Source organism: Perna viridis, chromosome 6 (genome assembly GCF_037379345.1).
Source record: "Perna viridis isolate PV_CMFRI_1.1 ecotype Kerala chromosome 6, ASM3737934v1, whole genome shotgun sequence".
Lineage (NCBI taxonomy): Eukaryota > Metazoa > Mollusca > Bivalvia > Mytilida > Mytilidae > Perna > Perna viridis.
Window position 1 is genome coordinate 5,716,973 of NC_142450.1, and position 14,321 is coordinate 5,731,293.

General features: G+C 31.0%; 1 protein-coding gene across 10 annotated transcripts in view; it reads left to right on the forward strand.

Moving 5' to 3' along the window:
• Positions 1-14,321, forward strand: part of LOC148613342 (centrosomal protein of 57 kDa-like) — a 35,472-nt gene that overhangs the window by 13,227 nt on the left and 7,924 nt on the right. For 5 of the 10 annotated variants that reach the window (XM_088586697.1, XM_088586699.1, XM_088586694.1 and 2 more), the window contains exons 3-5: positions 4,498-4,878; positions 5,302-5,328; positions 9,831-10,075. In XM_088586697.1, the coding sequence (XP_088442823.1) occupies positions 4,498-4,878; positions 5,302-5,328; positions 9,831-10,075 (653 nt within the window). The remainder of the gene's footprint in view (positions 1-4,497; positions 4,879-5,301; positions 5,329-9,830; positions 10,076-14,321) is intronic. The other 5 variants (XM_088586703.1, XM_088586702.1, XM_088586696.1 and 2 more) reach the window with 3 other exon arrangements.

The window sequence follows — 14,321 nt, forward strand, 5'->3', positions numbered from 1 at the left end:
CCTAATATCCTGAGTATTTTAGTATTTTGACATACTGTAACATGTAAAATGGAAGATCTGTTTTAGAAATGGTCATTTTTAAGTTGTCATTAGAATAAACTACATCATGCATAAATTTATTTATTTTTTTTTTTTTTGTTGCTTTGTTGATAAATTAACATTTAATCATGTAGAAAGTTAGAATCATTTAACTGCCTTTAACTCTTGCCTTGCATGAATATAACAATAATGGACTGAATTTTTATCCATTAGCCTTTACTTGATTTATCCCAACCTTTCTTGAAGAACTCCAAATTCATATTTTTCTCTCAAAGTTCACATGGTATAAGCTGCATAGGGACTTAGAAATTTTTAGACTTTAAGGCCGTGATTAAAAAAAAATTCTCACCCCTGCCCACCCTGATTTTTTAAATTTTCAAAATGTGTTTTGAAAAATAATCCAGGACTCAAATTTGTAGAAATATCCTATGTCTTATCCTTACCCTCTTTATGATTAGCATTATTTTGTAAATCATAGTTTTTTCGCTGCTAATTCTTTTTGAAAAAATTTCACAATTAACAAAAATTGATGTAGCAGTACAGACACATATACTTTAGTAGAGCTGTTTCAGTATGTTTGTGCTGGTAAAATTGATCTCCAGGCACAAATGGATGATAATAACAATAATGCTAGTTACAAAATGTATTTGGCACTAGTGACAGGTACTGAAGGAAATATTAAAAATTAAGTTCACCCCTCAGATTTGGAAGCCAGTGTTGCTCATTTCTGTCTGACAAGGTAAAAGGTTGACGCACCAAAACAGAAATCAATTATGATTAAACCAAAAGCCTCATAAAAATACCATTATAGTACTTTGGAAAGTACATTAACATTTACGACCATGATAATAGTAAGAGTAAAGAGGACATTTTTAACGTCTTAGTAAGTTTGTAATGGAACTACTCCTTTATTGAAGTACCATATATAGTCTTATTGAAAATGATTTTAAATTACATGTATTATGGTGCATGTATTATGCAATGAAAAGCAATTATTCTTCCAAACATTGAATGAGCATATCATGTAAATACTTTATAGTTCCAAGGCTAAATCCAAAGAAACACCTGTATGGATTATCTATTAACTTTAAGTGACTGACATTTTTTTCAACGATGCAATATTATGGGTACTATTAAATTATCACTCTTTTGGCTTACATAAATTTAGTAAATTTATATGGATATGTATGGTTTGGCCATTTTTCTAAGAATGCAATAAAACTTAAATTTCATATTGAAAGTTCTTTGACTTTTTAAGTTAATTTAGACTTGATAATACATTTGTAAACATCATGACTTTTTTCATAGGATGTTGTATTACAAGTTGGTAACATTAAGGAAAGTTAGATGTTTATATGTTTATAATCACAAGAAACATACATTCCAAGTCTCATCTTGATGTGTCACAGTGACCATATTCAGAAAAATATCTTCAATAGATGGAAGAGGTTATCCTGTGGGGATGAGGGGGTAATGGATTGACAACAGACTTTTAGCAATGCGAAAATAATATATACATTTTGATAAAAGCAAAGCATTGTAATGGCAGATTCTTTGGTCCAGTAAAGTTAAATAGTTTTCTAGGCAAAATGTCAAACAGAAAAGTCCTTGACAAATAATTAGCTTTTAGAGACCCAATATGACTGAAGTGACAGTCTGTATAAGAATCATGTAGTGGATGAAACATGGTATGAATAACTCACTTTTTAAGTATTGGTCTCACTAACCACTTCTAACGTTTCCATTACTTTACATGTTAAAAAAGTAATTTTCAAAGTCTCACTGTGAATTCCCAGGACAAATGACATCTTAAAGCTGCATACCGTTGCGAAGCTTGGAAAATAAGGCTTCCAAAATCATTATGCTAATGGTACGATCATAGTAGAAATTCTTCACAAAATTTACTTGAATAAATAATACTGAAAATCCACATTTTTACCTGTTCTGCTAACTGACAGCATGGAGGCAAATTACTCACACATGTAAACAATATTCATACACTTTTGTAGTTAATTACATATATGATTTTAAAGTAGACATTCTCAGCTTTATTTTGACTACTTTTAATCATAATACACACAAATAATGCACTTACAATGCATATGTCTAGGTTCAGTGTGTTTTTGGTACTACATAGGGGGGTGGCCATTTGACCCGGAAGTGGTTAGTGAGACCTTAAAAACATTTTATGAGTTTTTATGTTTTTCTGTTTTTACATTTTATGAAAGCTTGTGGTATTGTGAGTCTAATAAGACCAAAACTATCAAAATCAGACATAGGACTACAAAGAAATGGTCATTTTTATATCATGCCCCTCAGTGATATTTTCCCTAAATTACTAAAAAATTACAATTTTAACTAACTTGTCACACCAAATTGATACCTATGATAATTCAAGAAGTTGTAATAGTAAATATCATTTATCATTATGAAAAAAGAACAGATTTCAACAATTTATATCATACCTATTTCATTACTGTGTGATTCTTAGTCTGTGCTGTGTGACTATTTGAGTACTTTGAATATCCCAAGCAGTGACGTTGTGTATTTCATGGATGACGTCAAGTTATGAGTCACTGTTACTGATAAAAATCTTGTTGCTATGGTGTTTTTTAAATTACCTTGCACAATGCACATCTTAAAATATAGCCAGATTACCAATATCACTATACTGATTTTATGGGAAAATGGAAATAATGACCAGGAAAGGCAATTTTCCTCAAATTATGCATTTCTCTGAAATATGTCATAATTTAATTTATGGTCTCACTAACCACTTCTAACGTTTCCATTACTTTACATGTTAAAAAAGTAATTTTCAAAGTCTCACTGTGAATTCCCAGGACAAATGACATCTTAAAGCTGCATACCGTTGCGAAGCTTGGAAAATAAGGCTTCCAAAATCATTATGCTAATGGTACGATCATAGTAGAAATTCTTCACAAAATTTACTTGAATAAATAATACTGAAAATCCACATTTTTACCTGTTCTGCTAACTGACAGCATGGAGGCAAATTACTCACACATGTAAACAATATTCATACACTTTTGTAGTTAATTACATATATGATTTTAAAGTAGACATTCTCAGCTTTATTTTGACTACTTTTAATCATAATACACACAAATAATGCACTTACAATGCATATGTCTAGGTTCAGTGTGTTTTTGGTACTACATAGGGGGGTGGCCATTTGACCCGGAAGTGGTTAGTGAGACCATTAGAAAACCAATAAGACTGAAGCGACAGTCTGTATAAGAATCATGCAGTGGATGAAACATGTAATGAATAACTCACTATTTAAATATTAAGAGACCCAATAAGCCTGAAGTAACGGTCTGTACAAGAATTATGCAGTAGATGAAACAGTGTTATGAAATAATCCACTACAGTACAATATGACTTACTTGTACCATCAGAGTAAAGTAATAAAGGCAAGATTTTTCATGTTTTTTCTAAAATTAGTTAAAATTTCATGGAAATGCATTGTGTATTAACTTCTCAGGGGTGGAGAACTGTCAAAAACGTCAGTTGTCTAACATTCTTACGAATAATCTCAAAACATGTTCAGTTTATGCAATTTCAAATAGAGAAGACATCCTGGAGTGATAGTATTTTGTCAAATTAATGGCTTTTTTACATGCATATTTCAGATTTTATGCATTTATATCAGATTCTTACAAAGACATGTACTTAATCTGTAATTGAGTCTCCTGAGTTATAGGAAACATATTCTACTATTAGATTAAAAGTCTATGACAATTGGCAATAAGAGGATTAGCTTAGATGGCTATTATTCCTATGTGAAAGTAATAAAGAGGGGCGGTAATTTATGTTGAACTAATGTACTTCATAATGTATTGATATTAAGTATAAGATCGGGTAATTGATTTGTATATTGTACTGGTATTTATGATTTTATTGATCTCCATTTTATGGCGCACCATTGCTTAAAATGACATGCTTGTTTAAAATTGAATGAGGCATACTATAAAGGCTTACATTGAATGATAAAGAGCATTTTCATGTATTTACAGTCAATTAGAAATCAACATTTCTGAGGGTCTTAGCAATGATTATGTTTGATGTCAGTCACTTTCCAGGGGTTTGAGTCAACTTTCCAGGAGGATTAGGTCCAGGACTTAGATAAACAGGATTTCATAGGTTCTGGTTTACAAATTCAGGATCCCAGACCTCGGACTAAACTGCTAAAATACTCTAAAATACTCCAAAATAAGCACCACACGAAAATTACCCTTTTTTTGGTATGATATTGTTTATTTAAATTGTCGATAAATTTTATAGCTGTAATTTTTCCAAATTTAAAGATCTACATTAGCACTAACTATGTGACTATGACAAAATTTAACAAGATGAGCAATTCAGGCTTCTCGGAGCATCTTGTTACATGTCCGTGGTACAAAATTAAACATGAATTTTAATTTATTTTTTCAGCTGTGATTTCTGCTTTGAAAAATCTTCAAGAAAAGATACGGAAATTAGAACTAGAAAGAGGCGCTGCTGAGGATAATTTAAAGTGCTTAGCTGTAGAAACAAACAAATATCGGGACATTCTGCAACGTGATAGGGATTTAGAGGAACCACGTCAATCAACTGTGTCTAAAAATACACAAGGTAGGGAGAGTGACCTCCCATTGTCATCCAATCATGTTACATTAAATTCACATCAAGAAAATGGCGGGATTACACTGAAAAGTCAGCCTTTTAATTCACAGGATTGTAGCCATGAAGGGACCCCTTTGTCCACTCGATTTTCATTTAAATCACACTCAGAGCTGAGAGAAGATGCGTCCAAAATGCTTTCACAGTCACAAGGTATTTCACCTTGCTTTTCTCTTTTGCATATATACCCTGCTAGAATAATGGTCACAAGAAAATCACATGCTTATATTGTCCAACCATTGTTGCACTTTAACAGACATTGTATGTACATGTAGTCATTTGTAGTATTCAGAAATAATATAGTATATGTATTAAATGAGGAAGCCACAGAACCTTATGTGTCAACTGCAGGGATAATCAATTAGCACATGTGACTTATACTTCCTCAAGGTAGAGTAGAAGAATAGAATCTCCCTCTTGGACATGTATATTAAGCATGATCATTGACTACTTCAGTTGAAACAGAAGCACTTTCTCAAGTAAAACTGAATTTAACAGTATACCCCTTTTGACATTATTTATTTCTTATCCAATCTTTTTAAAGAATTGCTTATTCTAATCATTTAATTTTTATAGACAAAAAGAAGGAAAAAGTATTGAATGGTAATGAGTGTGTTGATTGGATTTTAGAATCTCTATAGATGCTTTTCTCTTCCAACTTTAATTACAAAATGGTCTTCTTTTAATGCTTAAATATCTGGAGTACCAACAAAGAGGGGGAATAAACACACATATATATTATTCTTCCTAACACATGTATTTCTTCAGGTGCTTGATTTAAACCATACATCCAGCATATATCTTGCAAAGACATACGAACATATCCTTCCTTAATACTAGCTTAGACTTTTCTGTACCCTTTTATATTCTATTCCATTTCAACTGAATATCTTAGACTTCAGTGAGAATCAATATTTAAGTCCTTCTCTGTCAAAGAGTCAGACAAAATATGTGTAAGGTTTGGCACACAAAGTGGAAAAAAAGACAGAATTTTATTGCTTTATTCAAGTTTTTAAACCTCATAACCATGAGAAATAACCATACAAAAAATACCAAACATATACATGTATATTGCAAATTTTGATATGCTTTACACATGTTTCAAGGAGTAACCTCTCATCAGCAGCATTAGAATTAGTCAAATATACAGGAAGATTTCACTTCAAATAAATCCTTTTTTAAGGTATTGATAGATCAAATTTAGTTGCAGTAAAAAAATGTCTATATCACAGTTGCTTCAAGATAAATTTAAATAGCTTTTCAATTGTTTTCTAGATATTTTTGAGGCATAAAAGACCAAATTGAGAAAAAAATGTGCTACCCATTGCCTGATTTTTACACAAAATGGTATTTAATGCATTGTATACTTAAGTTAACATAGGTTCATTAAACATTGTACATGGACTAATATGTAAAGAAAGATACTGGAAAAATAAAATAAAAATTTGGTTAAGATTTTATCATAAGGGTCATTGTTGTATTGACTTACATGGATGAGAAAGTATTAGAAATCCATACCCTTATTTATTATCTTATTCACCTTCATTAACACAGTTTATTTGTGGATCATGCAGAGTTTTATGTGGATGATGAATAGCTTGATTGTCCGGTTTTTGTGGATCATGAAAAGTTTGACTCAGTTTTTTGTGGATCATGAAAGGTTTTAATGTCAGAGTTTCTTTTATTTTTTGTTGTGCATCATGAAATTTTTTACTCAGGTTTTACTGTAGCCTGATAATGTAGGAGGCTTGTAAATATTTTAGAATCAATACTTACCAATTACTTCTTATATTGTCATGAATTTCAATTTTAACTTAAGAGGCAATAAACAAACATTATTTTTCATTCAAACCGGCAAAAATAATCTAAGTCTATAATGTTTGGTCTATATTTGTATGTCATTCTGGGAAATAATCAAAATGATTTCAAATTAAATTGCAATCCTAGTTAACAGACATGCTGACATTACTTTGATATTTGGATATCACATGCTGTTTTTCCTTATAAGAACTTACTGGTTTTAAATGTTGACATTCTTCAAAGTGGACCAAAGTATTTACACTCTGAGATAATCGAGCCGTATTAAATCTTCCATAGATACAGTGAAACCAATGATAGTATAGTAACACCTGTCTAAACTGAACCCTGAATAAACTGGTAACATGTGTACACCAAACATATTCTTAAGTCTCTTGATATCAATATCAATACTTTTTCAGCCTGTATTAAAACAACATTTGTTTAAACCAAACAAATTCCTCAGTCCAAAAGAGGTACAGTTTGGAGAGGTTTGACTGTATAAACTCTCTTGTACTTTTACAAGGAAGGCATTTCATTCTCTCCTAGAAACATCATGCTTTGAACGAAAGGTTGCACTTCGGATAGACAGCAATCATCAATGAGATTCAAACTGTATTCATTTTTTTTTGTAGAATCAATATCAATCTTCAAAACATTCAAGATACCCAAATACTCAATGTTTTAACGTAAATGTTACGAGAAATATCAGCTCTCAGGCACACTTGAGTGTCATGACAAGTGTAATCACTGTGTAATCATAAATCGTTAACTTAGATTTTTCACGGTTATAAATGTGACACATATTTATTTCATTTTGTTGTTATAAGTAACAGTATAACATTAACTTATACACACAGGGTGTATCTGGTCTAAATTTCTACTGCTAAAGTGAAGTCAAGAGTATTTCTCTGGATTTCTCTTGTCTTTGTGCTTCTTTTTCTGTATTGCCTGAATTTTGCTGAAATATTGCTGCTCGGTTGTTAAACCCCAACAATCAAACAATGTTTTTTCTGTAAGACAGTCTAACCTGTCTTTAGAGACTGTTGAAAGGAGAATAGAATCTTGGTCTCATAAGATAGGTGGTCCTAACATACAGGTTAGCTTTTATATAAAGATGTTTTAATTAAATCCAAGTCTTTTAAAAAAGGTTATTGACGAGTACAGGTTGTTACTGAAACAAGTTTGACTGTAGAGTCAGAGTTTCACATGGACTCATGATATATATTTTTTAAACCTGTTGCTCTGTATCACTTAGAAGTAGGGGATTGTTTTATAACCCTACTCGATCATCATATCTTGTAGGAGAAAACTTAATTCCCTGTTTTGAAAACTGTCATAAATCTTAAGTTTTACTTGGTCCCTGGATACATTGACACTTGCTGGGTTTTGTTTCTAATAATTAAGTGGAATGCAGGAGGTCTTGGGTTTGATTCACCAAAGACTTTAAATTTGTTGCCACTGTTTCTTCACAAAGCATGCAGTATTTAAGGGAATAGACTGATAAATGGTTGTTTGGAGTCAGAACAATATGTCCGAGTGGAGTGGCATGCCTACCTGTGGTCTGTTGCTTTGTGTCACTTTGCACATTTATAGTAGAGAATTGTTTCAGGCTTAAACCAGCATTGATGCTTGGCCAATTTGGCAATGTGTCAGCTGTCAAAATTTGTCTCTGATTTTTTTACTTTGTCATATTGGAACTCTGTAGACGATTTTAAAAAAGTGTCTTAATTTTGCTAATCACAATCTTGCATGTTCAACAAGCTTTCATTGGTATATAAGTTAAACCTGACTATTTTTGGTTATGAAAGAGTAATTTATGGGAAAAGTCTCACTGAAGTTCTTTTATTTTTTTTTTTGACATTTAAGATAAGATATTTTTAATTTGTTTTTTTGTTAAATTAATTTCAGATAAATTGCAAAAGGGCAAAGAAGGTGAAAACTATAAGCTTTTTGTGTTTGATTTGCTACTTTTATTAGTGGACCATTTTTTTAGTTTTTATAAGCAGTTCTGCATTTTGCTACTATGAATAATGATTGAATTGTCAAATTGCAAAAGAAAGAGAGTTTGCATATAGAATTTTATCGAAAAGCTTTGTAAGGCTTGGAAAAAAAGAATAGGAAAGTGGTACGTATTATAAAATGATTGTATGAACATTTAGTTACGCAGTGTGGAATGTAAAATCAAGGAAATCTTACAACTTTTTGTTTGCTAGTATTACAGTACATTTTCCATTCAATTTTTAAGGATATTGAAAGAAAATTGGATTATGGTGATTGATGAAAGAAACAAAAAAAAAAACAAAAAAAAACTATATTTAGAGTCCCAAACTTTTTCTTCTTACCTTACAACCAGGGTTTGAATTTTTTTAATCAATCATGGTTTTCAGTTGTAGAAATGCACAAAATAAAGGGGAGATAACTAATACATTAGTGTTGAACAAAATGGGAATTTTTACACATGTTTAATTCTTGATAAATACACTTCTAATGAAAAATCAATGGTAAAGTCATATGTTGGTACCAAGTAGTGTAGTTTTCCAAAACAAAATGTAGGATATTATTTTGCAATTACAGATGGTAAAACAAGAATAATCCGACTGAGTAGACTCCTGTTAATCTAATGCTTTTCCTTCAGTTTTATTCCCCATGTATTCAAATTTTAGATGCTAGATAGAATCTGTAATGTATTTTATTTATTGCCATTTATTGTTGACAGTAAAATTCACCTAAGTCTTCATTTTATCTTATGATATACCATTTCAACTGAATTTGTGTTGATAAATTATTCATACTATTGCCATGGAAAACTAACCGTTAAAATTTGTATTTGTAAAGGAAAGTTAATATTCTTATTGATTGTAAACTGCAAAACAAACTATATAATTCCTGTTGGTAGAAATTTCCAGGCCAGTAATTTGTTTGAAGTATCTGTTTTGTACATGAATTAATTTTGAAAACTTACTTTTACAATGAGATGTATTCAATGTTTTATGGGCAAATTTTATTCTTACATGAAGATCACATTACTGATATATCATGGAAGCCAAATTCAGGCCTTTACTATTTTAATTTTTTATTCATTAATATTCATGAAAACTTTATTTGTGTGTTGAAATCCTTACTGTTTGCAAAATTTCTCTCTGGGTGAATCAGATAAACTTGATTTCTCTTATTATCTTTCATTTCTTAAGCACATTAAATAAGAATTACTTTCTGAGAATTTCAATACAATATATGTTTATTATTCATGCATTTCCACTTATTAGTTATCATGCATCGAATTTGCATATTTTGATATTCATTAGAGCTAGAATCCCAGCTGTCGTCTGCTGAGACCAGAAGTCAACTCCTAGAGAAACAGCTCGACTACATGAGGAAAATGGTACAGAATGCTGAGGCCGATCGACAGGATGCCATGGTAACCAATGCTCTGTTGAGAACTAAGGACCATTATGGCCTGTCGTCTTCTGAGGTCAAAGGTCACACCGAAAAAATATCAGATCTTGAGAAGGAGCATCTGAAGCTGACAGCAACTCAGGCATTATCAGAGGTGACTTAGCTTAATGTGGATAGTTATGCACCTAACCCACTCCCCTTTAATATGACAAAACTTAGCAAACCAAAACAAATATAAGAGTTTTTTGTGAATGTTAGTCACGTTAAAACCTGTTAGACTGTATTACATTTCAGACAGATGTTTATATGGTGACCAGATATTATTGGTTTTAGTTGTATTGTGAGTGTACTTTAGTCACACAAGTTCTGAAACAGTTAAAATTGCTAAATACCATATGTGAAGAATTCAGCATAATTTCAGTTTAACTGCGGAAAATAAAAATTTTCTTCATAATGTTACATTTTTCATTGTATTTGATCCACTCTTCAAAACATGAAAATGCACTTGTATTTAAATGACATTTTTCATTGCATTTCATTTTCCTGTTTGCCTATAAATCACTTTAAAATTTCATTACAGTCCATTCTATTTTACCACATAGATAACCAATATTTTGATATTTAAACCTGATGAAATACTGATTTTCAGCCATAATTGGTGATCTTATCCAAAGTAAATCTACCAATTAATAAGAAATTTTCACCTTTAATTATACTTGGCAATATACTATAATTTGAAAACGCAGGGTACTCGCTAGTAAATTGTGAAGTGGTAAATAGTAAGAGTATTTAATAAGTTACATGATCTGACCATTTATTGAATGTTGATAGGGTCGTGTAACATGAGATTTTGATTATTCAAGCCAACAGATTTACGAGACTGTTTAATCTTAATTACTGAAAGTTGACTGCACTTGTAAAAAGAGAATAAAAATTTTTGACCATTTAAACTTGTAGAAAAAGGTGTGGTTAGAGTTCCTACTATAAAGGTGTGGTTAGAGTTCCTACTATAAAGGTGTGGTTAGAGTTCCTACTATAAAGGTGTGGTTAGAGTTTCTACTATAAAGGTGTCGTTAGAGTTCCTACTATAAAGGTGTGGTTAGAGTTCCTACTATAAAGGTGTCGTTAGAGTTCCTACTATAAAGGTGTGGTTAGAGTTTCTACTATAAAGGTGTGGTTAGAGTTCCTACTATAAAGGTGTGGTTAGAGTTCCTACTATAAAGGTGTCGTTAGAGTTCCTACTATAAAGGTGTCGTTAAAGTTCCTACTATAAAGGTGTGGTTAGAGTTCCTACTATAAAGGTGTGGTTAGAGTTCCTACTATAAAGGTTGTAAATTTGAATAAAGTAAGATTTGCACTAGCTGTGCTTGCATTACAGAATATATGCATTTCTTTTATAATTGAAATAAAAGCATAATTTAGCATAAAGTATTACTGTATTCGAAAAATAATCTTTTAAGGAAAAGTGGAAAATTTTTATACTTAAATACATGTACATGTATCTTGGAAAAAAGGGTCACCATATTGATCAGTTTTACACAAGTTTTTTCCCATTATAAAAATTCAGATCAGTTAATTTTATACAAAAAACAATGGGTATTAATGGTAATTTATCATTAAAATATGCGAAGACAGGTTTCGCACCATGTAAAACACTATAGTGTTTTCTCTAATCTTTAACTTGTGCCAAACTTCATGCAAAAGTGCATAGGTAATTTATTTCCCTTTAAAGACCCATGACACAGCAAGTGTTGGTTGAATTTTAGATCAGGATATTGTTGACCTAATTTGCTTGCATTTTAGCCATAAGACTTTGACAGATAGTACTGGTAGTTAGTCAAACTAGAAGCCCTATTGATGCAAACACAGTGAAGATCAAGGACCACATTGTCAATGAAATGCATAATATTTGAATAAAGCAAACAGTTTAAACCACTCATAATGAAATTGTTTACAATTGGACAGAGTAAATATTTTTAGTGGTATTTTCATTTAAAGTACTATCTTTATCAATGTTTACAAAATTTGAAATGAATTCTATTGACTAATAGAATGATGTTAAGTTATTAATTTTGGGTGGTTTTGAAATAATATTTTATGCATTGGTTTAAAATTTTAAAAGAATTTTGATTGGTTTTTTTATGTGTGTTTGTATTGGTACTCTTGTATCTATTCTACGGCAAAATTTATAGATTGTAAAACTGTTCTTGTCATCATCTTTCCATAATGTCCCTTTTAATAAAGAACTATGAAATATTGTTTGAAGGTAATGGCTTTTTTTAATAAGTTTTCCTTTCAAAAATGGTATAAAATATAACTCAAAATTTAAGGGTAATGGGTTTTCTACAAATCTTTTTCATTCAAAGGAAAAGTGCAACATTTAGTTACAACCAAAATTTGTTTTGAGGAGATTATTTTTTTCCTGTGTCTGAACATGTACCATTTAAACTTTTCATTTCCCTCTCTGGCCAGTCTTAATGTGTTGAGATCATTAAGTTTTATTGAATAGGTTTCAATCTATTGAGTTGTTTCTTGTTCTTTTTCTCAGTTTCATGGTTACTCTGGAACATCCTTTGTTTTATTGATACACTTGTCCAGTTTTACTGGATCATTCTTGAAATATTCATATCTAAACCAAAGAATATTAGGGTAAACTGTACTTTTAAACTTTATTTCAAACTTCATACACTACACCTACAGAGGACTTCCCATTTACCACTGTTCACTGTGGTATACATTCTTTGTTAAAGTGTTGATCACACATCATAGTAAATTAAAGATATGAGGAAAATGTTCAGAAGCAACAATGCTATTGTTGAATTCATTAACAAAAATACAAGAACAGAGCACTCTCTAGGCTTTAACAGTAGCAAGAACTCAATGTAAATGGCAGAGAGAAAAAAAATAGATATGGTGAAGCCACACTAAATGCACCAGCATATATCCTATGTACAAAATAGTCAATACTTTCAGAGATCATCAAAAGGTAAACACACTTTTAAGTAAGCTCTGAAAGGCCCCACCAACAAGAGTGATGAAATTCATGACACTTGGTCTTATTAGCCCCTCATTGAATATTATTTCAACATTCTGTAACTATTATGGCCTAATAAAAGCAAAAAAAGCTTTTAATAGAGAGGAATATTTTTAAAACATCTACTGGGGAAATTGCAAGTTTCTCTCTAAATGTGCTGTATTCATTTAGAATTACATAACAGAAGATACATAGATACATTTTGATATAACATAATTGAAGAAAACTTTTCACAAGATATTACTTCCACCAGGGTTACATACTTCGACACACTATTTATTGAACAATTATCTGGTAAACTGCACTTATCACCAATAAAATGCATTATGGTTTTGCATTAAGACATGCCAAGATAAATGGAAATTTAAGCTAAATATTTTCCAGAGTGTAAAGTCATGTTTGTTTTAGTTTTAACAATAGCTCAAGTTTTCAGGTGTGCAGATCTACACCTTGTTGCTAAAGTGATAACATTTAAAGGTTTTATATTGTTCAGTTTGTCATATATGTGCATTTTGTTATAATAAATATCCTTTAAATTACTTGGTAGCTGTGAGGGACAATTTAATTGCAGCTCCTTACAAGAATAAAGCAATAACTGAGTTAGTATAAAAACTGTGTACACATTTCAAAACTACTGCTGTAATGGCATTTTTGGCAAAATCTTTGCATTAGGAGCTTCAGTTTGATGTCAGCAAAATGTATTTTATAAAATGATTCGATAATACATTTGATAAAGTTGTTTTTACTGTCAACTCGGATGTATGTACATTTTTATGTCTTTGATTTAGTATTTGTGTGCTTTGCCTTATTCTTAGAAGTTGTTGTACCAGGAGATTGAAACGTGAAGAAAACTTCAAGAATTACGGCCCTTATCACTAAATGTTGTTAATGTTTGCACATGAATTAAAGAGCTGAGATAATTGATGTAATAACATTTGAGGGGGCTAATCTACTGGTCTAAATAAACCCAGGCGATTTAATTCTCCTAAGTTAGTGTGTGGTCATCTACATACTAGACAGTCTATAGAGTGGGTGTCTGACAGGATTGTGAAGTGATACTGTAATTATTTACTTACAATTGGTCATTGCTCTAACATGTCTGATTTGAGTCTGACCACCAATATGAATGGAATTTAATATAAGATATTGACACTTTAAAATTTTAGTTGTATACTAATTTATTGAATTTAATATGGAATATCACTGTATTAAAACCTCTGTATTTGGTATAATCAAAGAATTCTGAAATATCTGAGAGTTTTATCTTTATCCGATAAGACCTGGTAAATATCTGTTTCTTTGATTACTGATAAAGTCTTAAATTTCTATAATCTTTATAGTGCTTTCAATTTGACTATTTACCCAT